Source organism: Protomyctophum bolini (genome assembly GCF_963924005.1).
Source record: "Protomyctophum bolini genome assembly, chromosome: 18".
Classification (NCBI taxonomy): domain Eukaryota; kingdom Metazoa; phylum Chordata; class Actinopteri; order Myctophiformes; family Myctophidae; genus Protomyctophum; species Protomyctophum bolini.
This window is the reverse complement of record NC_137879.1, coordinates 15488982-15515676: the sequence shown is the minus strand read 5'-3', so window position 1 is coordinate 15515676 and position 26695 is coordinate 15488982. Positions and strand designations below refer to the sequence as shown.

The 26695-nt window shown below is 42.5% G+C and overlaps 4 protein-coding genes across 6 annotated transcripts in view; 2 read left to right on the top strand and 2 right to left on the bottom strand.

The window, feature by feature from the left end:
• The first annotated feature begins 1398 nt into the window (after positions 1 to 1398).
• Positions 1399 to 11673, top strand: lrrc45 (leucine rich repeat containing 45). Of its 2 annotated transcripts, XM_080788444.1 has the most exons (18): positions 1399 to 1618; positions 2433 to 2844; positions 3391 to 3452; positions 4665 to 4735; positions 4864 to 5042; positions 5155 to 5283; positions 5523 to 5635; positions 6093 to 6151; positions 7012 to 7089; positions 8430 to 8565; positions 8663 to 8740; positions 9071 to 9182; positions 9423 to 9493; positions 9775 to 9867; positions 9992 to 10084; positions 10555 to 10728; positions 10901 to 11048; positions 11299 to 11673. In XM_080788444.1, the coding sequence occupies exons 2-18, from the start codon at positions 2613 to 2615 to the stop codon at positions 11496 to 11498; spliced, it is 2028 nt and encodes a 675-aa protein (XP_080644570.1). In that variant the 5' UTR covers positions 1399 to 1618; positions 2433 to 2612; the 3' UTR covers positions 11499 to 11673. The 2 variants fall into 2 exon arrangements, with proteins under 2 accessions (XP_080644570.1, XP_080644571.1); XM_080788445.1 differs by lacking the exon at positions 1399 to 1618 and having other exon boundaries at positions 2299 to 2844.
• A 154-nt stretch (positions 11674 to 11827) lies between these two features.
• Positions 11828 to 19786, top strand: rac3b (Rac family small GTPase 3b). The gene is made up of 6 exons (XM_080788448.1): positions 11828 to 13646; positions 15393 to 15464; positions 15679 to 15796; positions 16101 to 16163; positions 16722 to 16881; positions 17398 to 19786. Exons 1-6 carry the CDS (start codon positions 13441 to 13443, stop codon positions 17526 to 17528), a joined length of 750 nt encoding a protein of 249 aa, XP_080644574.1. The 5' UTR covers positions 11828 to 13440; the 3' UTR covers positions 17529 to 19786.
• A 153-nt stretch (positions 19787 to 19939) lies between these two features.
• dcxr (dicarbonyl/L-xylulose reductase) lies at positions 19940 to 25293 on the bottom strand. Of its 2 annotated transcripts, none has more exons than XM_080788450.1 (9): positions 25147 to 25293; positions 24717 to 24793; positions 24052 to 24149; positions 23550 to 23704; positions 23320 to 23362; positions 23109 to 23208; positions 21751 to 21815; positions 20689 to 20798; positions 19940 to 20308 (listed from the first exon to the last, which is right to left on the bottom strand). In XM_080788450.1, exons 2-9 carry the CDS (start codon positions 24766 to 24768, stop codon positions 20290 to 20292), a joined length of 642 nt encoding a protein of 213 aa, XP_080644576.1. In that variant the 5' UTR covers positions 24769 to 24793; positions 25147 to 25293; the 3' UTR covers positions 19940 to 20289. The 2 variants fall into 2 exon arrangements, with proteins under 2 accessions (XP_080644576.1, XP_080644575.1); XM_080788449.1 differs by having other exon boundaries at positions 20681 to 20798; positions 25147 to 25289.
• Positions 25294 to 26130: 837 nt separating this feature from the next.
• rfng (RFNG O-fucosylpeptide 3-beta-N-acetylglucosaminyltransferase) overlaps positions 26131 to 26695 on the bottom strand; it is a 13739-nt gene continuing 13174 nt past the window's right edge. The window contains exon 9 of the mRNA XM_080788447.1: positions 26131 to 26695. This exon is cut by the window's right edge and continues 561 nt beyond it. The gene's annotated coding sequence lies outside the window, so the exon portion shown is untranslated.

Below are 26695 nucleotides of genomic sequence, written 5' to 3'. Positions count from 1 at the left end.
TAACCTTTGGACCCTTGGTTAAAGTGATCTAGTCATGAGCCAGTCACTGACTTTTTCCTGAAAAGGTTTCTTGCCTGCCCACTTCTCTACTAAGTTGTGCGTGTTAAATAGTGGGACCTAACATTTCCCAAAATCTATAAGAATCAGTGCAACCAATTTCCCAGAATTGCACCTTAGTTTTATATTGTATTTGTAAGCTATTGTTGTGTAATAATTGTTGTGTAATAAGTACAAAATGCATGCATAATAATATTGTGAGTTAACGCAACATTGTGAAGGACCCCTGGCTGGATCACACCCATCTTAGCATCAACAACATTGATTCTGAAATAGTTAACTATACATTACAGATAGGTGTTGATAGGTATTTTTAGTTAGTATTCGCTCTAACAGACTGCAAACTGCACTCAATGACGTTATGCCCTGTTCCCCGCGGTTCCACTAACTGATATTGCATGTCCGGACTATCTCTGCCCCGTGAGATAGTTCCTGTATGCAATATTCGTGACGTCTTGCATTATCTGTCCATTTGTAAACAAATATGTTTTTTGACCTTGTTGTTCAACACATTTTCCGGTGTATTGATTATGGTATACTGATTATGGTATCAGAGATCCTTGTGGAAACGCTGTCCGGATTGCATGCCTTCTTCTCTCCCAATACAATGGTGAATGAACCGTCATCCACCAAAATAACAGATCTACAAAAGAAAAATACCTATCAGGTGTGACTCCCTCTGTGTTACTCTGGGATAACAGGTTTGTTTGTGGATCGTGTTCGTGTCCATAGAGTTTTATAATTATCGATCGTGATCGTGTTACGACAAAAATAAAATCAGTGGAATGGGTTTTTTTCTATTGTTCTTAAATGGTTTGCGGGACCAAATAAAAAATGTAGCGTTATTATAAGTCGCCAGACTCGAGGTAGGACAACATACTTTCACAGAGCTGTGACTTCTGATCTCCGAATGGAGGCGTGGGTTCAAATCCCACTTCTGACATGGTTTTTGCATCGTTCTATCACGCAAGAATGCGAATCTTCGTGTCATAGAATAGAGTTGGTCTTCATACAGAATGTATGTTCATTCACTCACTATGAGTGATCTGCAATATTAATTTATATTTATATACTATGTTACTTATCTCAGACCGAAAAGCTATAGATGGGCAGACTGTGAAAAGGGCGACTAATTTATTTTAGCTCTATTTTACTGTTGCTGTAGTGTATACGGGATCGACTACACCACCCAAAATGCCTTGCGAGTGCCGAGTGCGAGCGAGTGTGCGACCAGATCCAGCATCCAGGCAAGAGGTCACCAGTAGCGAATGCAGGAAATAGGAATTACAAGTCGGCCAGGCGAAAAGCTGACACACCGCGGTGGGGGGGGGGAGGCAGAAAGCAACAAGAACACATCGAAACGTTAATAAAGACAATATAAATAAATAAGGTGTCTTTGCACAGACAGTATGCAGCGAGCATTACAGATAACCCAGGTCACACTTCCTGGTTACCGTATCATTCACTTCCAGTATCACAACCGTCAGAGCTGTCAACAACAACACAGCAACTGACGAGTAGTACTGGAACTGACTGACCAAGTGACCATGCGATCGTTATAGTGAGTTGACATATTGTTCTTTCGCTAATAGTCAACCATCACTTGTTTAAAATGTGTAGGCCTACAAAAGAAAAGACGTTAAAGCAATATGGACCAGTGAACGGGCTGCCAAGGGAACTGTGTGAAACGAATCAAATCCATTGTATCCAATTGTTGACATCGATCACACGCTGTCGTGCAGTTGCCAGTTACTAGCGACTGTTATTTTATTTTTGCACAATAATCACATTAATAGGCTGTTGCAAATTGCGGCTAGCTATTTATATGGTTATAGTCGTTCAAGCAGTCTGTGTGAATCTTTACAGTAAATGAATGGAATTCGTAGCATATTAGGCTCCTTCACAATTAATGTTATCAATTATCAGCTTCATTGTCATCTCATTGTACGGTTGTACCTCAGCATTGTTCGCATTAGAGCTATGGACCAGAGCTACCTCAGCATTAAGAACCTATAATTACGACATAGTGTAGTAAGGTTCAACTAACTATCATGCAATGTGTGCCAATTTGCCAAATATTATAATGTCTTAGTGGTTACCGATTAGTAAGCACTAAGCACACTGTACTGGACTGGAAGAGTGTACGTGTTCAGGTTCACAAATCAGTGGTTATTTTGGTTACAGCTTGTAACCTCTTTGGGTGGTTAAATTATCATTCTGGGACCAGCAAAGGGAGAGGTACATGAGGTGGGGTTGTGACTGAACTCAAGGACTACTAGATGCAGTTAGTAGTAACAGATGGAACCGAGGAAATCTGCTGTTGTGGTCTATTTTCATTCATTCTGATTTTCATTAACAACAATGTGCCTCTTCAGGAAAAGAGAGCCAGTGCCCAAGAGGAAGGGGGTGAGGACAAAAAGGCTGGGGACCTGACCTGAGGAGGAGAGCTATAATTGGAGGTGGTGCAAGCGAGCCGTGGATGAAAGGGGTAGGGCACAAGACGAGACAGGAGGAGAGCAACCAGAGAGAAAGAAAAGCACTAAGTGTGACCCAGGATGGAGGCCTTCAGGCGGACATACCTGCGTTTGTGTAAAGAGGGAAGTGTGGAGCCCCAGGAGTCCGTTCTGACACAGCTCCAAGAGACCAGGGTGGTGACGGGGGGCGCCAGACTGGACCTGAAGGCGCAAAGCCTGAATGCAGACACCTGTGCTGTGCTGGGCAGGGTCTTCCACAAAGATACGGTCTTCACAGAACTGGCTCTTAGTGACTGCATGCTCAGTGAGGAAGGTACTGTATCTTATGTGTGTGAGCCTCTGGCACATACTTCTGATTTAACGTAACGTACAAATGTTCTATGTCACGTGAAGTGATCATAATGGCACTTGAATATATTATGAATATACCTGTATAGTGTATATACCTGTGTGTGTATATATATACACAGTATTTTAATTAATTTTTTTATTGTCTTCGGTTATCATTTAAAGTCGAGTTGAAAAGAAAAAAGTTTTAACCTGTGGTCAAATTGTGCTCCCGGAAAAAAATAATCTTTGTATTTTTATATCCTTTTATACCCTAAATCCAATCATGATTTCTTCCTGTAAAACAAATAATATGTGCTTCTGTCAGTAAGCCCCAACCAATTTCAACCAATACTATCTAGCCCTAGAATGGAGGGATTCATGTCAGTGATATTCTAATTTGTAGCGCTCAGTAGTAGCACAGCACACACCCAATAATTAATTGTGCTGAGGTCTCTCTAGTTGTTCCTGTTGGGTACCACCTTGCTTAGAACAATATCTCTTGCCATACTGTCCATGTTTGTTCCTTCAGGTGCCAAGGCGCTCATCAGTGGACTGTTTGGTAACACCAGTATTAAAGTGTTGGATCTGAAGGTAACATTCTCTCTTCATTAACCACTTCAACCTACTGTACTTGCAGTACACATCCTACTATAAATCATGCGCCACGTGTCTGTCTGCATGTGTGTGTGTGTAAGGTTGTAATGCACGTAACTCGAGAACCATTTTCCCCACCGACTTCAAATTTGACACACACGTTTCACACCCCCACAGGGAGTGCAGTGCCCAGCCTCGAGTCGGTGGCATACACCGTTGTCCACAAACACCACAAAAGGCTCTGGTCAGGCTCTGCCAGTGGGCCTAATGAGGCCAACTCCTCTCACGTGTGCAATTGCCAGCCTCTGCCTCAGCCAATAGAGCGTCGCAGTCCTGCCCACTAGCAGGGCCCAGGAAATTATTCCCCGTTCATTTTCCTCATAGACATTTCAAAGAAAAAAAACGGCAGGTTACAACACTTTCGATGTAGTTTTTCTTCTTTGTAATTACTAGCCCTTTTGTGAGATATTTGCCCCCCTGCGCCCTGGGTGCGTTTTCGCATTTCTAATTCACTAATAAATTCATTATTAATCATTAATGTGTCAAATCGAAAAGAGGGCTTCGTTACGCCCTCCATATTATTATGGTCAATGCCTGTGTGAAAGGGAGCGATTGGTGCAGGCAGTGAGGAGCTACGGCTGTGTTTCTGACAGACATTGACTGAATTATAGTATGATTTGTTCAGTCCAAAATATTGTTTGTTGTCATGATTTGTCACAACTCGAGTTGGCTTTGTCCGCGGCGTAACCGTCTTTAAATAAATATTTTTTGAAATGTCTATGGGAAAAATGCATTGGGAATAATTTCCTATCCGTTGCTATGACAACGGATATTATTAGGTTCCCAAGTTGCATCATTCCCAAGTATGCCGGTGGCCAACGGGCACGGACAGGTCTAGTTGGTAAAACAAAGGAAAAACAGTGCCCTCTTTTTTTTTAGTCTCGAGAGACTAGTTGTACGTCAACAGAGGAAATTGGCAATCAAGAAGCTTACAGTCACAACGTGTTGCAATCTGATTGTAGATCTGATATTTTTTGCCAAGTTGCTTATTATGATGTTATTGCTTGATTGATTGATTGAATGCTTATGCTAAAACAAGACCCAGGGCAATACAAAACATAACGCAGATAATATTCTAAAATACAATACTATAAAGCTAAGCTGTACATGTATTTGCCTGTACTGCATATTTGTGATGTTGCTTTGTAGGGAAATAACCTGAGATCGACGGGTGCTGAGGTGTTGGGGAAGTTGCTCGCTCGGAACAAGACTATCCGTAGGTGAGAAATGTGCAGCTGTTATTATTAGGGCAACATCCCAAGATGCATGTCTGGTTTTAAACTCTGTGTACGTCTTATTATTGTGTGTGCTGTTGTGTCAGTGAGTAGTGCTCATGTGTTGCTTGCAGACTGGTGTTGGAGTGGAATGCGTTGGGCATGTGGGATGAAGCATTCTCTGTGTTCTGTGAGGGTGTGGGCTCCAATAACACCCTGACCCATCTGGACCTACGCAATAATCAGATAAGCCACCAGGGGGCCTCAGAGCTCGCTCTGGCACTGAAGAAGAACAGCACCCTGGAAGTTCTTGGTGAGGGGGGAAACATAAACTATGAATCAAATATAATACAGTCCTTTGCATATCTGCGATCAGTATTGTGACAATGTTGTGTGGTGCACCACTCTGGCCTCCCATACCACAGATCTCAGGTGGAACAACATTGGTCTTCTGGGCGGCAGGTCCATTCTGGAGGCTTTACAGCAGAACAAGACACTGGTACACCTGGACTTGGCAGGGAACAATATACCTAGTGACACACTCAAGGCTCTTGGTAAGGAGTGTATCTGCATGTATTCAGTGTGCTGTGCACACATATATATTATATGCGTATAACCCGTGCACAGCAGGTTTGTTCATGTTGCATCGTTACGTTCCCATAATATCCACTTATACCACGTGTATCTCTTGCCTTGCCCTGTCCGTGTGCTACACACACTGCCCTCCACTCTCACACACAGCCTCATTTCTGTCCCGTCCTTGCCCGCTCCCACCTGTCATCTCCCCCTCCAGAGCAGGCTATAGAGCGTAACTCTGAAAGACAGTCCACTCTGAACACGAGTCGCAACAGAACCCAGGTCCTCACCAAGGAGATCCAGACCATTAAGGAGGAGAAGGGACGACAGGTATAGGGCTGCGGCTACTGATTGTTTTCTTAGCGATTCATCTGTCCATTACTTTTTGAATCAATCGAATAAGCGCTTTTTTTTAACCAATCAAAGTAAAACTACCGGTATTCTAATTCATTTTTTATAATTTACTAAATTACTATTAGTCTGACTACTTAAGCCAGGGGTATTAATTTATTCAACTAGATCAGGCAGCGGGCCACAACTGTAGAATGTTATGTTGTGTGTGGGTGGCCGCACAGTATTTGTACATTATATTGATGTCTGAGGAATGCTTGTTTGTCATATGTAGCTATTAGGAGAGAGCCACGTGTGTTTAATGCTGCTACTTCATTTTGGTGAAGTATTCAATTGCTACATGTAAGCACCAATAACCTACACAATTAGCTCTGCAATGAAAATACAAAAATAACATCACATTGTATTTTTTCTGGTCATCATATCTCCCTGTCAGTACCTAAATCTGATGGAGACGATAGACAAACAGAGAGAGGACATGGGACGCTCCAGCAGGTCAGTGGTTTGGGATGATTGGCTTAACCACGTACAGCAAACAGCGAAGAATACCCAATCTACATCTTGACACATTTCTAGATTGTAGATTTGGTATTCTTTCTATATTTTTTAATTTGTGAAATGTGAAATGTTAAAAAACATTTGCCCATGTTATTGTGCCCAAAATAGATATACCAGGTTGAAAGTGTTTAAGGCACATTTTTACTAACAGTTGACAAAAATGTCATATTATCAACATAAAAAATAGATTAGTAGTTAGAGTTGGATAGATAAAATAATTGGAGATCCCAGCACTCAAAGTTAAAAGAGGGAGCCTTTATTTAAAACAACATGTTTGGACCACACTTGACTTGGTCTTCATCAGGGCTTGGTTAGGGTTAGCCCTGACGAAGACCGAGTGTGGTCCAAACATGTTGGTTTAATAATGGCTGCTCTCTTTTAACATTTGAGTGCCTTTTTTATCTGATGTCTTACCACGGTTTAATCCAGGAGCACCTATTACTATTTTTAACTACTTTGACTTTGCTGTCTCTCTCTCTCTGACCACTTTAAACCTGGCATCATTATTCTATATTAAATTTGGCATATGGCCCTTCCGTGTTTCAATATTAACGGGTGCACTACAAAATGTCATGTTTTGGGACACATAGTTTTCTCTTGTTTTACGACACGGACGTGACGCGGCCATATTATGGAGACCACTTGAAACTGGATTTTCAAGCTGTGAAGTGTCCTAAACAATCACCCCCAAATATTCCCCCATATATATATTTTGCCATTGTGACATTGTAGATAGGCTATTTCCACCAGCAAAGTATGAAAGGGCATAACTGGTTCAAATGTTTCCCCCCTGTCAGAACAACCTCTATCCATGTTGGCCAGCTCCAGGAAGCACTGAACGAGAGGAAGTCAGCTGTCAACTCAGTCACCGCCAAGTACGCTTCATCTCTTCCTTTATTCTCGGCTCATACAATGGAAGCACAAAATAATATCTTACTTGAGATCCGACTGGTGGACAAGTAGTCCTGCCTGAAGTTCAGTATTAAAATACTCTACTGTAGTATACAGATCGGTTAAAATAATGTTTAATTCATTAAAATAAGTTTTATTTCTATGTATATCGACAATTCGATATGTATAATTTATAATCTAATTATCGATCCCTTTTTGAGAGTTCCTAGTTTTTTACTAATACATAAATAAACAGAAGGAAATGGCCATCTTGGTTGGTAAATGGTGCATTTATATAGAGCCTTACAGAGATTCTGCATTACATTCACACACATTCATACACCGATGGCAGTGGAAAGTGGAACCATGCAAGGCACCAACCAGCACATCGGGAGCAATTAGGGGTTCAGTGTCTTGCTCAAGGACACTTCAACAGTAACTCTGTGGGAACCCGGGTTCGAACTGGCAACCTTACGGTTACCATCCAGCCACTCTACCCCTGAGCCACTGCCGCCTCACATTGTTATTGATATATTATAGACTTAGTTGTGAGTGACCCCATCTTTTTATCATAATGAGAGGCATATCCCCTGACTCAGCCTCATGCAGACTTTACAGGTGTTGAATTTTTAATCAGGTGCTTGGAGGGTCAGCTATTATTAGCAGCCAAAGATTCCCAGGTACATACACGACCCCAACAGCATGTCTATTTATTCTCCGCGATGACCCACATACTGCTGTCCCCTTTTCCCCTTTTCCCCTTTGGGAACTGTTTTTGTGGATACTTCCATTAGACAAGGTGGCACCTGGCCACCTGTATTTTATCCTGCGTGTTTGGCTTCACACAGAACCATTTTTACCAAAGTGGGAAGGAAGAGTGATGGCTCGCTAACTTCCATCCTCAGAGGAAAATTACATTTGCAGTCGGGGTCTATTTGAGTTTTGCGGGGTGGTCATTGGGAGGGTCTCCTATTCAACTTAATATCTACGTCTAGTTTGCACACCCTACTCAGGGACTGCGCAAGTTGGTAAACGATAATTAATTGGGAACCCTGCATGTCTCCTTAGATTGAGCAAAATCCAACTTTGTTTGAGTTGTGCATGCATGTTGCTAGCATAAATCATGCAATGTCTCTGAGCTTTCAATCATGTTACTATTCATTGCATCATTTTCAAAACAATAGTCTGCCTCATCGATCTTCTACTTTAGTAAGCACTTATTTTCTCCTATCTTATTTTATTTCCCTTTAGTATCTTTGGTTGAATGGATAGACTGTGCATGCTTCGAAGTTACAATGATCATGATGTGTTTGTGTGTACTCAGATTGCAGATGACAGAAGCTTCCCTTGCACTCTCTGAGCAGAAGAATCACAATCTGGCAGAGCTACTGGCTCGTGTGAAGACCGAGAAGGATGAACAGCGGGAACGGCAGAATAGAGAGAGGAGGAAAGAGCAGGAGGTTTGAACCGAGATACTGAACGGACAGAGAAGAAACGCATTAAAATGACAGGGTGACTGGGCTGTCATGTGACCACTGTGTGTCCTCTGCTCTACAGGACGGCGTACTCAGAGAGAGCAAGCTCCTCAGAGAAATGCAAAACACAACAGAAACCAATCAACAACTCAGGAATAAGGTGCGTGAAAGGTGTGAGATTTTGTGACCAGGTGACCGGGTCTGAATTCACTTTCAGTACTTGTACTGAAATGCCCTGGTACTGTAGGTAGACACACACTTTGACCACTTGAATGGGTTTCTCACTTTAAAACACTTCTGGGGTCATTTGTATTTTTACTTTGGGCTTTTGTGTACACCCCAGACAGTTTTTACGTTGCTTGATTCGATATTCATTTGTACATCAGAAAACCTGTATTCTTATCACAGACCTGTCTATCCTCCATGCCTGTTGTAAGTGTTGTATGCATGTGAAGTCCCTGGAAACCATTCTCTCAACTGTGTGTGTTAGGTGGAGGAGATGGAGCGCAGATGTAAATGCCAGCAACAGCAGATCTTTGAGCTGAAGCAAGAGCTGACCAACACTACAGCAGAGCTAAAACTACGGCTAGCACAGACAGAAGGTAACATACAAACGCACACTGTAGTTTCATATGGTAATACAGTACCTATTTGTACTTTGTTTCGCATCCTGTCATGCCGGTATCTACAAGATCTGATATTTTTGGCATGCGCAACGGTTGTGCAACCAAGTATAAATCAGGCTTAAGGCACTGCACACAAAAGACCAGTTTATAGTACCAGGTTTATAGTGTTAGTGTCCTGAAAACCACAACTTTTCTTTCTCTCTCACCCTCCATCAGATCGTTTGGAGATGGAAAAGAGGAGGTCCAAACAGGCCTTGGAAGACATGGATAGTCTACGTCAGAAAGAGGTACTCTCCAGGATGTAGTTACAATTATAATTTACAATTTAGAGCTGGCAAAGTGCTAGGTCAGAGAACACTAAACAGCATGAACCTTAGTTATAGGAGTTAAACACATTAACCCTAGCATTCCTATTCTGGAACATTCTGTGAAAATAGCAGAAATAGCAGGAGCGGACCTAGTATAGAGCCCTAACTGAACCCTGATCAACTAAGTACAGTATAAATAATTGTGTTGCAGATCATGTTTTCATAGAAGTTTTATTAATATTATCAAATGTTTTGTACAGGTTGACAATGTGAATCGGCACCTAGAGGAAAGCGAGAGAGCTTTGCAGGAACGCATCTTCAAACTGGAGAGTCAGAGAATCCAGTTGGAAGAGGTCAGCTTTTTAATAAAAACATAAAGTAGATTTAAAAGCATGAGATTTGCATGCTTTTAAAAAAGCATGGTAAAAAACAACAGTATAACACAGACATTAAAATGTGCAATGTGTAATGCTGCAGGAGCTGAGCAAAGCAAAGGCGTTGTGTGTGACAGAGAGAGCCCAGGCAGAAGAGGAATTGGGCAAAGTGCGTGCTCAAATCCGCCTGGAGCAGGTACGCTTTGAGAGCGTGTGAGAGTGTGTGTAAATAAGGTCTTTTTATGCTGCGGCAAATCTTGAAAATGGCATATTTACTTTTCATTCAGTCTAACATTAAAAGAAAAACATTAGGGACATTTTTTAAATACTGTATTTTCCCCCTAGTTAGACCCCTCTGCTCCATAATTTTGGGTCCTATTGGAATATGTCTGTAATTTTTTTATTTTCTGTGCTACATCGATAACATCAATCCGCCCCAAAAAAGAACAACCCAAAACCCCGGAAACAAAATTTAACGGGTTATGGAATATCCTTAACTTGACAAAGTATAAGTATATTAAGCTTGACGGGCACATAAGAAAGAAAGAGATTCAATTGACATCAGTTGACTGAATCATTATCTCACAAGAAAAGACACAAAACCCCCCTTCCTTCCTTCCTTCCTTCCTTCCTCTCTCCCTCATCCACATTGGTTCCGGGGAGCAGCAGGAACATGCAGCCTCCTTGGAGGAGAAGCTTCGCTCTGTGCGTCAGTCCCGTCAGGAGGCCCAGACGTACTGCTCCCAGCAGAAACAGACCATCGCCGACCTGCAGTCCAAGAACGGACAACATAGCGTTGAGATAGACGGACTTAGACGCAGGATTGAAGAGCTGCAGCAGGTTTGCAACCCACAACATGCACAAAATATGAATAGCACCCACACAGATTGTATCCTCCTCCGTTCAGATGTTCTTCAGTGTGTCATGGATTTGTGCTGGCACATGTTTGAGGGTGTATATTTGTTTAAAATTGTGCTTTCTGTGTCCAAAACAAACTGTGTTCTGGTACCAGGACTTGTCGGGTAAGGACCAGGAGAAGGTGGCTGAGGTGTGCAGGGTGAGGGTGGAGCTGCAGGAGCAGATTGGACACCTGCAGGCTGAGAGGACGGCGCAAGGGGGCCTCAAAGAAAAGATCAGCGCTTTAGAAAGAGAGATGAAAGGTGCACGATCACTTGGCGCTTGCCCTTCTTCTCTTCCTCTGACCTTCTCCACCATTTCCCTCTCTCTCTCTCTCTCTCTCTCTCTCTCTCACACACACACACACACACACACACACACACACACACACACACACACACACACACACACACACACACACACAATCACAGCTTTCCCATCCTGTACAGTTTCATGGTTAAACCTGCATTCATCATCCAGACCATTATACTGTATGTGTTTGCTGTTCCGTAGTGCTCGCCAGCAACCACAGAGAGGCGATCCTTGACAAGGAGAGTGAGATCTCCTCCATGAAGGAGAAGCTGCGTCTGAGAGAGGCAGAGATTCAGAGGATGAGGGAGGACGAGGCGCAGAGAGCCAGCTACCTCCAGAGTGCCATCCTCACCTACGTTCAGGGTTCACCACTGGGCCACTACAGCAGCCCCAAGAAATGACCCATTTTACTTCTTTCCACCGCTGATGTTAGGATGTGTCATTGTTGCTTAAACACAATTGAAGGTATAAACATTCATTTAGGGTGTTTCAGCATAGACAGCATAGACAACTCCAGTACAAAGTTCCTGCTGGCACATAAACACCTACAGTAAATGAGACAGACCCCCAAAGACAGTAATGTTGGCTTCAGTTGTGTTTTACCCTTCTGTGACAGTCTATAACAACAGTCTATACAGCCTGACAGTTTCTATTGCTTAAGGGGGGGGGCTGTGTCCACACTAGAAAGCGTTTTTTGTTTCGTTTGTGACAGATCATGTCTAGAGCGCAACACATGCATTGACCTCTGCTCAATGATTGTGGGCGTGTCTATCCAATTCTGAAGGCGGTCCGCAAAAAAGAAGAAAAACGCTGGATGCCAATAGTACTGAAACGCGATGCTCGGCGCTAGGAAGAGGAGTGCTTCAGCACGTCTTTACCATAGAAATACATACAATAATTGCCAACTAAAATAAAAATGCTTTCTGGGGACATAGCCCCTATGGCTATAGTGAAATTGATTTTTGGTAGAATGTTTGTGTTGTATAACTAACTACCTGGGCATGATTTAAGTCCAGTTGTAGCTCACATGGCATATGGCTGAGAGGCATTCCAAGAGTGCCAAAATCTCACAATATAGCAGTCTGAACAAATCCACCTGTGTTTACCTTACCTGTAACCTAGCATCAGCCACCCCAGATGTTAGTAACGCAATAGTTTTCATTTTGTTTTTTTGTTTTTAAATACTGAAGCAATCTGCTTTGTTTGCGTTATTTTATGTGCTAAGAGTGGGATTTTGAGACCTGTGTTGCCATGCAATGCGAGTGTGTGGAATTGCTACTTGCGGTGAATTGCTTACAGAGCACAGAAGCAACAGATCAAGTTGATCTACACTATTTGGACTGTAGCTGCAGTATACAACCCATGGTTCCACCAAAGTTCAACATTTCTGTCAAATTGACATTATCCTATGCTGTTTCAGCTCTGTATCAGTGCTGTAGCCTGTAGGTGCTCAGATAATGGCCAAGTAATTCTCACATGCATGCAATAAAAATGCATTTAATCACGGGTTGTGCTGAAAATAATCCACAATCCAACATTCAGTACATTTGATTGTTTGCACTATCCAGTGAGTAGAATTAGACTGAACTCAGCAATCTATTGAAAGCAAAGCCAGGATAGTTGTTGGCACTGTTTATGTTGTTTACATGCTGTACAATATAGTGTCACTGACTGATGAGCCTAATTTATACAGTGTTGTACTGCAAATGCCCAGAGCCATGATCCATGGTCTCGGACAGTATAAATTAGCCTATGGTCAGGACCAGCTGAAAGAGATTTGATCTACATAAGCCCATATGTTTTATTGTTTGTGCTACACATACTATTATTGTTTAAGCTATTTTCTCTGACGGTCAAATTTAGAGCATTAAAATGGCTTAATGTGAATTTACAGTTGTATGTTCTATTGCGACCAAGAACATGCAGTTTCCTAAGAGCCTCATGGCAATGATAGCATCAGTGATGTCATCATTGCTATGAGAGGCTCTTAGATCAATGATTAGTGTGACATTGTATTACCTTTTTTATTATAACTTTTATACGCTGTTATGAAATCAATGAGATTGATTGATTTCTTTCAGGTGGGCTTTTTGCCATTTTTTTGTGTTTCATTTTATATTTCTGTCAGTGAAATGTGTTTTGGAAATAAATTATCATTTTTTTATGCATGTTAGATAATTATTTACATTTCGTATAGCCTATGATAATCTAGACAAGTTACAGGAGTGTATTTGTGCAGTATTTCCATAGAGTATTTCGGAGGTGTAGTCGAACAATGGGAAAGTGTGGCAAATCAGACAGTTGGGATGAGGTCACTGGGGCATGCGGGCAATGTCTCTTTAAATGCTCTCGGTCTTTTCCGGATTCATTCGGCAGTGCCCGACATCGACCCCTTTCACTGCAGCTCCATCACTGAGTGGACTGGCCCGCTTCTCTCAGTCGAAACCACACAGCAAATTGTTGGATCTATTTAACTTAATTGTCAGCTTATTGACGCCGCCAGCTCCATTACAAATGCAAGCTATAAAATGTGTGGTGGTCGGCGACGGGTAAGCCTTTTTTATTTTTATTTACACAAAGCGTATTTCTTTTTTTCATGTGTGATTCAGTGATGCGTCCACGAATGGATGGGAGGATGCTATCAGAAAAGGGGCTGGGGCTCTCCGCGGTTTGACGGGTGGTCTCGTCTATGAGGTCTGCTCGTTGCAATGCAAACAACTAGCCTACGCGATGTGCTTGCTAGTAGAACCATTCTCAGATGTTTTAAGACGTACACTTGTCTGATCGGGTGTTATCTCGCTCTCGAATTGTTGAGCCTATTGTAGGTTACGAGTAGAGCGCCTTGGGATGCTATGCAGGGAACACCTACACGCCTTACTGTACAACGTTAGGCCATTGGGCTGAAGTGCTGATGCACGCTAAGGAATCCGTGGCCAATATAGGCCCGCCTTTCTCTGTTGTGTCTTATCTCATGTGTTTTATTTATCATATAATTTCAGAGGCTACTGCTGCTATATGCCATTCAGCTGTATTGTTTAGACATTTTCAGCGAGATACATGATTCATTTCCCCTCCTCACTGTCACATTCACCTGTCAAATCCAATCCATGCCCTTAATATTTATTTCAGCCTGCCTGGCTATAGTAGCCTAGATGGATGTGTTACTGTAGACATCTGAAGTAAGGCAGAGAGCTCAGTGTACTGAGGTCATTAATCAATAAATGACATGCAGATGCCAAGGCGTTTATCGGTGTGTCTCTGATTTAGTGGTCTGTACCACTACCAGGCATGAACCCATACTGTCAACCACTCCTTGTTTTTCCTCCTTTCCATCCCTCTCGGCCTCTCCTCTGATGTCATTCCCACCTCCTCTCTCCCAGCCAGCGAAACCCACTGACCTCAGATATTGTGATACACTCTCACTTGCATGTGCTTACATCTGTAGCACACCAGTAACTGACACACACACACACACACACACGCAGACACACACACACACACACACACACACACACACACACACACACACACACACACACACACACAGACACACACACACACACACACACACACACACACACTCACTCACTCACTCGTTATTGCATGCATGAGTGCACCGGCGATCTCTCGATCACTCCATACTCATCCATTCCACTTCCAATTTGCACATTTCCCTCGGACAGGCACACAGTGCACTGCCAGTGCCAGCCAATATTCCGCTGTGTGTGACTGAAAGCAAGAGAGATGCGAGCATGTTCCCATTCATGTGTGTGTGTGTGTGTGTGTGTGTGTGTGTGTGTGTGTGTGTGTGTGTGAGGTCTTCTACACCCTCCAGGCAATGTGAATGTAGGACACTGTCTGTGTGACACTGAAAGAGGGAGAGGCCGGCGCCTTAGTCTTAGTGTCTTTACGCACACAGCCACACACACACACACACACACACGTGCACACATGCAAAAATGTTTATTTTTTATATATAATGTTTAAAGGCTTTCATTATATTACAAACCTCTCTACAACATTGAGCCACCAAATATCTCAGTAGACTTTGTTGGTCTCTGAGATTATGTCTGCTCTCCAGATGTTCTTTAATCGTTTCTGTCAAACTTGAGAGCATTGCTAATAAGATTTAAATTTGACTGTACATGTTTGATGCTGGACACTAGATCTTTAATATTGGATATATTAGAACACATTTTTGTGTTTTCTTTTACTTAGACAGTTATATACGGTACTCATATTCTCCCTTCCTCTTAATCTCTCTCTCTCTCTTTCTTGCTCTCCCTCTCCCTCAGGGCGGTGGGTAAGACCTGTCTGCTGATCAGTTACACCACCAATGCCTTCCCTGGAGAATACATTCCCACTGTGTGAGTGAACCACATCATGCAAATGTTTTATGGCATGGCAAAGATTGGACAGGGAAGCCTCGCCTTTATACTATATATCTTGTTTGCTTACTATTGAAGCATATCAGTTCCAACCATATGTTAACGAGACAGCCTGCATGTGCAATTGAATGGTCAGATATTGCTTTGACATATAACATTTCACTAAAGTGCTCTGCTCTTCCCTGGCCTACAGCTTTGACAACTACTCCGCCAATGTTATGGTGGATGGAAAACCAGTCAACCTGGGCCTGTGGGATACAGCAGGACAAGAGGACTATGACAGGCTCAGACCACTGTCTTACCCACAGACGGTATCCAAACACTCACATACATGTGTACTGTGCACACATACATACCTAATTCATGCGTTATCTCTCTTGCTCTCTCTTACACACATGAAAACATACTCAATTCTTTCCAAGGCCTCTGCACACAGCTTTTGAAACTGCATTTATACACGTGTGCGTGCGTGCGTGCGTGCGTGCGTACACACACACACACACACACACACACACACACACACACACACTCACACTCACACTCACACTCACACTCGCATGCATGGGCACACACAGACTTTGCTCTCAAATGGCCATTTGTCTGATTCTCTCCCAGGATGTGTTCTTGATATGCTTCTCGCTGGTCAGCCCGGCCTCCTTTGAGAACGTCCGAGCTAAGGTCAGTACGCTGACTGACCCCTTGATCCATCTCCCCCAACTCCCCTTCCCCCACGTGCCGAGTCTGACCATAAGGAGGCATATCTATGGCTTCACCTGGCGTCATCTGCTGCGAATGCCTCCAACCAGGCCTCATCTTAGAACATTGTGCATTTTAGTGCCTGAAGGGCATCGAGTGCTCTCACATTCTGTGTGGAATGTGTCATGGGTTAAATGTTGTAAGGCGAGGTCTGAAGGGGGCCAAAGACTGTATAGAAATAGTAGCGGCACACTGTGGTTTCAGCTGCAGAGCACCCTGAGGTGGTCTCATGTGAAATTGCAAACATTTGTCCAAGGTCGAAACTCTCTCTATGCAGTTTTTTGTGGTTCAATGATATCCTTTCAGTGCATTCAGGTGAATCTTTGACAAATGTGTGCTGCTTCTGCATCTCGTTCCACAATCCACAGATTCTTGTAATGGTTCACAAATGTGTCGTCATGGAATGGGGTCCATTGCTTGAGCCACTGTATTGTAACTTTTTTCTCTCTAACTGAACTTTCCCCGTGTGTGGTGCCTTAGTGGTACCCTGAGGTAAGACATCACTGCCCTAACACACCCATCATACTGGTGGGCACCAAGCTGGATCTTCGAGATGATAAGGACACTATCGAGAGACTCAGGGACAAGAAGCTCTCCCCCATCACCTACCCTCAGGGCCTGGCCATGGCACGGGAGATTGGTGAGGCTGTTTGGAGGGCTGGATATGTTGTGTATATCTGTATGTATATGGTGTGTGTGAGTAGAACTCTTAATTTAATTTCTTTTGACGAGTGCAATGGTGAAAGGAGACACAGCTAACATTGAAAATAGATTTTAAATAATAGTCATTAGAAAAAGCAGAATGGTACTGACTTGTTTCAGCATTCTGATGATGGCTGTGTGCTTGAAACACGTGCGTTGCTGCAAGCCATGGAATATTCTGCCTTCATCCATACGCATTTATGTGATATGAGAAACATGCAAACACACCAAGATTGATCACTGTATCTTCGCTGGCTTTACATTACGTTCTCTCAGTGTAAGGCTGTAAGCAGTTGTGCCACAAACTAGTGTCGCGTCTAGAATTGCACAGAAAACCCAGAAATCGTCTCCCGTGCCTTTAACTGGCCTCACTGTATTTTCCCATGGGAGAACTAAGTTAAGTGTGTTTCACGTCTTTTAACACACACACACTACGATCGTCCTGGTTTCTCAGGGGCTGTGAAGTACCTGGAGTGCTCTGCACTGACCCAGAGAGGACTGAAGACGGTGTTCGACGAGGCCATCCGTGCCGTGCTCTGCCCTCCACCCGTCAAGAAAAGGGGCAAGAGGTGCACCATGTTCTGAGGATGGTGTAACACAACAACATAACAACAACCACTACTTCTCTGAGTGTATGAGGAAGAGAGAGAGAGCGAGAGAGAGCGAGAGGAAGAGAGAAAGAGTGTTAGCACTGCTGAGATTTTTCTTCTTTCTATTCATGTTTTTCAAAGTGACAATGGCATCAAGACCACTACACAAACGTTTTTTTTTTTACATGACTTAATATGTTCATCACACGATGAAAAGCATTGACTTTCCATGTACTTTGTATACATAACTGCATCAAGTTGCCATTGTATTTTATATGCACAGAATTGACAAAGCTGTCTATTAATCTCATTCATGACATCCCTCCGTTATCAGCCATGCTTGCTTGAGTTGATGCAGTGTTGACTAAATAGAAAGTGAACTGTGAATTCGCCTTCAGGTTTGAAGTTACCCAGGACATCTGATGTTGGATCAGTGATCACATGGAGAATTAATTCATACAATTGGCAGGCAGATTGAGGTCAATTGGCACTATACTGTATGTTTTAACTTAGAGCCATATTTGATGTACCCAAAACACTTTTTTAATTGTTTTTCTTAACCACTTAAAGCCTATACTTCTTTGTATGTCAAATAGCTAATCTATAAGCTACATTACAAGTCTATGGATCTGCTATTTGTATGCCGAAAGTTCTACTGGTTTCGCAGAATGTTCGCCTATGATGACATGTCCAGAATTAGCCCTAGAATGTCTGTGATATATTACACATACATTTCATGTGTCCCATACAGAACCATAGATAACTCCCATGCCCTCCTGGGCAGCAGACTCATCGTGGCGGCATTAAGAGTTGTAGTGCTGTGTGTACTTATCCAAATGTTAGCAGGACTGAACATTATGAAAACGTCCTTTGGCGAGCTCATAAGTATGGGCTACACAACTGACAGGTGAGGTGTGTGTGTGTGTGTGTGCCCCATACATATTCTCACCAAAGACGAAGTTTTCATATTTTCAATCATTTTAGGCCCCGTTGGGTAGGAGAATGTGGGTCTGGAGAATCTGTGTGCAGCTTGTGCAAAGGTGGATATATTTGACTAAAGATCTTTTCTGCTAGAACTTTCAAATGGATATGAAACTAACGGACAAGTCGCAGCAATTAATTATTGGGTGAACTATGGTTGTATATATGAAATAAATATATGTAATATCACAGCCATTCTAGGTCTCGCCGAGAATATGGATGCTAGGGTATCATGTGGTTATGAAATGTTGGTCTGATCGTAGGCAGGGGTTTCTGGGTAACTTCATCTAACTCTGTGAACGTGTGACGGACAAGCATGCCAAACATGTGGGCTGTACAACCTTGCTGCCTGAGTTCTGCCTCTGAGGTGGAAGAGCTTGCATGGGTCTTAATATTATCTGTCTTAATTTATCCCATTGTTTTAGATCTCTTATCTGTGTCCTGTGTGTGGCGCAAGCATGCATGTGGGGGTGTGCATGTTTGTGTGTGCACGAGTGTGTGGAGACGAGCACATGCTGGTATCAATGAGAACGTGAGCGTGGGTTAGTGTGTAAAAGACAGTATTGTTTTGAGCAGATTTTTTAGTGTCAAGTTTTTGGTACTATTTCATATTGTATTGTAGTAATACACAAGGCTTTTCAACAGTCAACAAAGAAAAAGGGATATTGATTACAAGTCTAGTGATGTACAGAATAACCCTTAGAGAAGGAATGCATTATGAGTATCTACATGTACCTGAATATTTATCTCTTAAACTAAAATGATTCAAAAAGGATTATAGTCAACTGACATTGAATTTAGAATGTTACAAAACTATGTAAGATAAAGATGCCAATCATTGTACCATTTGTCACATGTGGCAATCAGTGCAGATTGCACCTTTTATGAAACACATTTCTGTATGGTTTGTGGAACTAGAGTGTCTGTCTCCCTCCTCTGGTGAGATGCAGCACTGCAATTCCTTGCTGTCTTTGGTTGGCATAGCAACTGTGTGGTTGAATAATGTTGTGTCCAGTCCTGCCTAGGGTGTGAAAAATGTAGCTGAGAAGCGCAGCAAAAAATACAAACTACTATTGCATGGAAATTATCTGGTTTATTTGACCCACTGTAATTCTTAGGAGAGGTTGTATGATGAAATGCATTGGCCATGTATGTATGTAATGTAAGATGACTTGTATACTTGTTTCAACTGTCTGTCTTATTTTTTATGACTTCACATGTCTGTGTGGTGAAATATTTCAATTTTGTATAATAAATACAAATGTATATGTACGACATTTCGCTTTCTGTTACAATCTGCCGTTACTGGATTGGGTAAGAGACAGGTTCAGGTTCACATGCTGGAGAGAAAACCAATAAGAGAGCTCAAAATAAATCACTCACTGGATTTACTTAATTACACCAGATTAAGTAGTAAGTGTTTCTGCTCTTGTTCAGCCAGTGACATGAGAAACAAGCGTGATTGAGCCAGCAGTGGATAAGGAGGTAAGAACAGTGGTTCCACTTCCAGGTTTGATCCCTGCCTGCTCCTCCCGACAAGTGTCCTTAATGAAGACACTGAACCCCTAACTGCATCCCTGGTGCTGTTCATTAGCTGCCCACTGCTACTATTAGTCAGGGTGGGTTGAATGCAGGGAGGGCACAAATTCCAGGTGTGTGCATATCTACTCGACTATTGAAATGTTCCCTTTCAGCAAGCCAGAAATCCTCCGTCCACAGGCAGAGTGACTCCATTGGTCATGTTGCTCTTATTGCTCAGCAGGAACAAGATACTGTTAACGACATCCTCCACCTCTGCACAGAGAGAGAGAGAGAGAGAGAGAGATGAAGCAGTTACAAAATAAATGAGAGAGAGAGAGTAGGGCTGCATTTATCTTCTTAGTGATTATTCCATCGATTACTCAATTCATCAAATAACCAAGAAGCATTTTTTGGGAGACTTAATTTTTTAAATATATATGAATGATTTGATGCAAACAAACAGTTTTGTTTATAATCGACTAAATTGATTAATCTGATTAACAACTAAACCATCATTTCATACAATGGTGTGGCACAACGAAAATCAGTTTAATCGATTAACATCAATTAACTGTTACCAGGGCTCTGCGTGTTATAAGAAAGTTAATGAGGTACAAGGTAATGAACAGTAGCAATAAGTCTGACCTGCGAACCTGCCCAGCGGGATGCGTGAAGTCATGGTCTTGGCTTTGTCTGGATCGCTCCAGCCCACGCGGCCCATTTCAGTCATAACCACTGTGGGGTTCACACTGTTTACACGGATCTGCACACAGCACAGGTCCGAAATGTAGTAAAGAAAAATATAATATATAATACATTAAATTATAAATGGTCTGACTCTGCGCCTCACAGACACGAGTTCTGCAGTTCAAAGAGGAGGGAGGAAATCACCCCCTCCGCCGTCAATATGCAGGACGGTAGCACTTAAACTGGAACAGTTCGCAGTACAATACCAGAATACCCATAATCATTACCCATGATGGAATACTTGTGCATTGCACCAGAGATGGTTGCATGTATACATTAGTTTGTTCAATCACAGGTCTGTAAACGCTGTAACCTGTGTCACTGTCCAGAGTTGCATGTTGTATGTAATTTGTGCTCTTGCAGTATGTCAATTATGTTGTGTTTTCTTATTATCTATTAATGTACTGATCAATGTTATATAAGAAACCATTTGTCTTATTTTGTGTTCATATTATGGTTGGTGTGTACACATTATTGCTTTCATTTGGGCAGTGATTGGCAAACCCCACCCAAGGTTCACCTGTCTCACTTGAGAAGGGCTGTTAGAGATCCTGATTGTGATATGTTTGTGGCACCTGGAGAGTGTGGCTCTCTGAGACCAGAGTGAATGAGGAGTGAGAGTGTGAGACTAGAGTCTTGTTATACTGTAAGTTATTGGAGTAACTGTTCACATTGGAAGAAGAGATTGAACTTTCTTGGATTTCTGCGCTAAAGGTTTTCTGTGGACAAAAGAGTGGACTTTAATTTTGCCATAACTGCTGCATAGAATTCCAGCCTGGAATTAATGATTTTCCATTGGATTTCGGATGTTGGCTTATGGACCGTGACAGGACACTAATAGGTCAGTGTTGAATATTTAATTTGATTAGTTTGAGCTATTGAAAGACCGTTTTGTTTTTGTTTATGTTTATGAAAATAAATGTGTTTATGGGTTGGGTCTAGTGTAATGCATAATGCCAGTCTGGTACCTGGTAGGGTCCCAGCTCCAGAGCCATTACTTTGGTCAACATGTCCAGGGCTCCTTTAGTGGTGCCTTTAAATCAAACAGACCAGAAAGGAGAGAGAGAGAAATAAGACAGGGTGGCTATTAGTGTGGACTTAAACTGTTTTTCGTCAAACAATGTGGCTTCCCTCTGCAGTGTGTAGCTATGGACAGCAAGTTACTACATGTATAGTTTGTGAAGCAACAATGATAATGATGATATTAAAGTGCTATGGGGAGCCTAGCAGCATGAGATGTGCTGTGATTGGCATAGCAGTGTCAGCACTCAGCATGTATTATATCATATATTGAACATTGCCTAGTACATCATGTGCTAACATGCTAATGTGAGCTTTAGTCTACATCTTAAAATGTGTATTGAAAACATTTCTTCAGCTTACTATAGTTGGAAGATTTAGCTCTGACCATAACTGTAGTTTTCCCATGCCTGTAGCTTTGTTTTGTCTCCTTCATATGTGTGTCCGGTTAAAATCTGCTGCTTATCCATTTATATCGAATCATATAAAGCTTTGGGGAAATTAAACTGGGACTTTTGCTTTTATATTATGCTGTGCAGTGCATACTGTATATCTTGAACAATGCCTACACATCACCAAGATGCTGACATAAGTTTGTGTCATTGTGTGTGGTCATGTTTTTGAGCTTTGATTGGCATAGCAGCATGGGCTGAGCTGTGTAGTTAGCTGTGATTGGTCTACTTTTGTGGGGAGTGGGGACTGCAATGGGTATAAGCAGCGTCAGCTTTAGCTGTGTAGTACTAGTATGCTGTGATTGATGTACGTTTTTGGACATACAGATGGTCTACTCAGGGGACATACATAAGTAGCCTTGTGGCCTCTAGGTCAGGAGCCTATCTCCTGTTTCCTTAGCATAAGGAGATTGATGTACATGTACACATTCTGGACATGATGCTAGTATGCTTAATGCTTGATGCTGAGTCTCAAGAAGGGCACAAACAGGGTAAAACATTTTTATAGACTTTGTATGTCTGTCAGTCACACACACACACACACACACACACACACACACACACACACACACACACAGTTCAAATTGGCTGTCCCCTTCAGAGGCTAGCCATTCTGTAAAAATGAGAGACAAAGGAGACAGAGGGCACACCGATGGAAAGATTAATAGGAGGATGCAACCAACAAGATAATTATAGGGGGACATTATCTAATCACTCCAGACAAAATTGTGATTATTATACAATGATTATGGTAAATTTTGTTTGGATTATGGCCTAATCACAGCTGCCATTTTTCCCTTACGTCGCCCTTGCGGTGGTTATGGTCACTAGCTGGTCTGAACTGAGTTACTCACAGTAGACAGCATGGTCTCTGAGGGCACACTGTGAGGCTTGGCTGGAGATGTTTACTATGGAGCCCCCTGTTCCTCTGGCCTTCATACCCCGAGCCACAATCTACATGTGATCCAACCAAAGGGAGAGAGAGAGAGACTCTGAAAACAAAATGACCAAACCAACCAGGAATTTGTACAGATGGCAATGACGATTGATGATGAATATTGTTACCTGGGAAACTTGAAGCACAGCTCTCACGTTGATGTTCATTGACCTGGAGATCGGGGAGGCTTTTGAGTTTTATACGTTGATTCTGAAGCATGCTGATGTATGCTTTTGCGACGTGTTGTCACACGTTTCCTTTAAACTACAGAATAATATATATATTTTTTTTTGTGGCAAATTCGGCATGAGACACCATCACACAACGGAGTATGAGTTAGTATTAAAGGCTCTGTTACTTGTCAAACTGGTCGGGGGTGACCTCCAGGAAGGGCTGCAGCGCGGCATACGCAGCGTTGTTCACCAGCAGATCGACGGGACCCACGTCCTGCAGCGCTGTGGCCGCGGCCTCCCAGTCCGCCAGGTCCACGCACACCGGCGTGATGGACGGACACTGCGGGACGACAAGCCACACACCAGACACCGGAACGAATTACCCGGGGAGTTATCTAGCACGGCCTCCCGTCCCGGGACGAGTAGGCCGTGGAAACAAAAGGGGCGGCGGAGATGAAAGGAGCAGCGGGGACATTACTAGACAGAGTGTGCCTGTGATCATAATGAGTAGAGAGATGGAATGGGGACACAATAGGAGAGTGAGATGCGGGGGGGGGGGGGGGGGGGGGGTTAGGCGTGAGATTGTGGGTGCAGAGGTCGCAAAGTGGGGCCCCCCAGAATAGAATTGAGATCAGGGTGTGTGTATGTGGGTTGGGGTGGGGAGGGGACTTGGGGTCTGTACCTTACCTCCAGCACCAGGGTGTCCAGGTCTGACCGCGTGCGCGTGACAGCGGTGACCTCCGCTCCGCAGCGCACCAGAGCGAGTGCAGTGGCCCTCCCTATCCCTGAAGAACAAATATCCATAAACACAAAGCCTATTATGCACTTGAGCTCCCAGTGTGACACTGGGGGTGACACACACGCATTCCTATCATGTTTGAGGGTTTACGACATTAGAACTGGTTCTTCCATTGACTCCGAGTTCCTACGCATGGAATAGTTCGACTTTACTTACTTGCAGTGCATTTCAGATCGAAAGATTGTACTGTGAAACTTTTAATAAACGATTTATAGGTCTGGGTACCAACGTATAATTAAAACATGACATTTTCTTGTTTTCTCAAATTTATTTTGAAGTGAAAAACGAATTATATGTTTGTACCCAGACCCCTATAGTGTTTATAGTTTCAATGTAGGCCTACGGATATTCTGTTATAGTTAGATGGATGATGGGCTGTTGGTTTAGCCTAATTATGATCCTAGATGACTATTTCTTTAGCTCTGGTCCATATGCATTTGATGTATTTACCTTGCTTACTAAGAGCGTCTGCTATATGCCTGAATTGTAAATTGACCAGATGGTGTCACTGTAAGGCAAGCACTGGAAATGATGGGGTTTTTGTTTACGGTACCTTTTCCTGCTCCCGTGACTAGAGCTCGTTTCCCTGCAAATGAAATCTCCATGGTTCGTCAAGTCCTCGAAGATAAACTGTGAATTCACATGTACAGTCTGAATGTTAGATTATGGAAAGATAAGATTCACTTTTGTATAGGCTTGTTATACTCCTACTGTCTCGCCGATTTACTAATGTTTTTACTGAGCTGAGCACAGAGCACTGTTAGCTCAAACTAATTTAGCACCCAGCTAGTTGATTCTCTTTTTGGATAAAAATACAATCTTTTCCAGAGACTACCATTGTGGATTGCAGCAGTGAAAATTATTTGCTAAACACTGCTCGTTGCTAGCCTTGGGCGACCATGGATTTATTTTATCTTTTGATAAAAGACATCTATGACCGCCTTGGTCAAATAAGGCTAACTCGTTGCTTACTGTATACCCACTTTCAGACTGGTGCAGAAGGAACTTTTGCAGCTTGTTATGGACAGTAGACAGCGTCACAGCGATCACGTCAGATGGATCCCGAGTTGCACCAAAAAGTTAAGTGACGTCCCACGGCCACGGTCCCACAAAAAGTGAATGACCAAAAAGATGGGACACTTGCTGTTTGGACCATATATACTTGCACAGTCACTGTGATTATAGAAAACATCCTCCAGGTCACGAGTCGCAGGTGACAGTTTTTCTGGTGCTTATGCAATCGAACTGAAATAATTGTATTGTTTGTAATGTGTACAGTGGTTCTCAAACTAGGGTCTGGGGACTGCCAAGGGTCCTTGACTCCTTAATGAGGTTCCAGGGGGTCCCTGCCTACTCTATGGTCCCTGCAGATAAATTAGTAGGCTACTATACATTTTGCATAAAAATTAGCTTGTAGTTTTTATTAAAAATAAATCTATGGGGGGGGGGGGGGGGGGGGGGGGGTGTGTCTGTGACCATCATTGTTAATTTGAGCGTCCTTGACATGAAGTCTGAGAACCACTGTCTTAATCAAATGATCTAACAAACCCAGCCATGGCCTTAATAGATGGTACACCCGACTGTGAACTATGTCAGCTCCTATTGTTCTGCCCTCTTGCTGAACCTCTCTTCATCATTCCCATTATAACCATCCAGGAGATAATTAACTTAACCCTCAGCAATACATCCATGCTCTCACTATGGCTATACAAAGCACTCAGGGTTCACATCACCAACTTATCTGCTCCTCTAATAGCATTTAACTTGATTACACACGAAGTCAGGTATAGGTAACAAATCTGATATGATTACATTCCAATTTAATACTAAGATGATGTGATTTAGTCTGTATTCAAGACTGTTAATAGGGTGCCAAGAAACAGGGCATTATTTCAAAGAACCATGCAAAGCTAAAAAATGCATTGTTTAAAAAAATAAAGATGAACAAATTCACCCTAATACAAGGCCTTTGCTAAAGCAGAAAAACACTTTTATTTTAATTTATCAAAATGGCAATACTTAACAGAAATGGGTACAAAAACATAGGAGGAAAGAAATAGTCAAGCCATGGCAAAAAGAAAATACATTTAGCTCTGTTTCATCCACTGACCTGCAGTGAGACATACACATATACTTACTACTTTCTGTATTTGGCTTTTAGTGCGTGCACACACACACACACACACACACACACACACACACACACACACACACACACACACACACACACACACAGAGAGCATAACATACAAGAATTGACAACTTCAACACAAGTAGTGCAAATAAAATAAAAAAGAGCAGCGGGGGACATAAAAAGAAAAGAAAAAAAGATGTAATGATAAATAATGGCATTTGGGTGAGAATATGAAGCCGTCAGGAAAATAGAGTGTGAAATGAATGTGTGCACATGCATGCATACACATACACACTAGGTAGACATTTACATGAGAAAGCAAGTTAAAGAGGAGCGGCAGCCATTCTCACAGAAACACTGTAGGGTGTAGAGTTTAGTTTAGAGTGTGTATTTTCTCA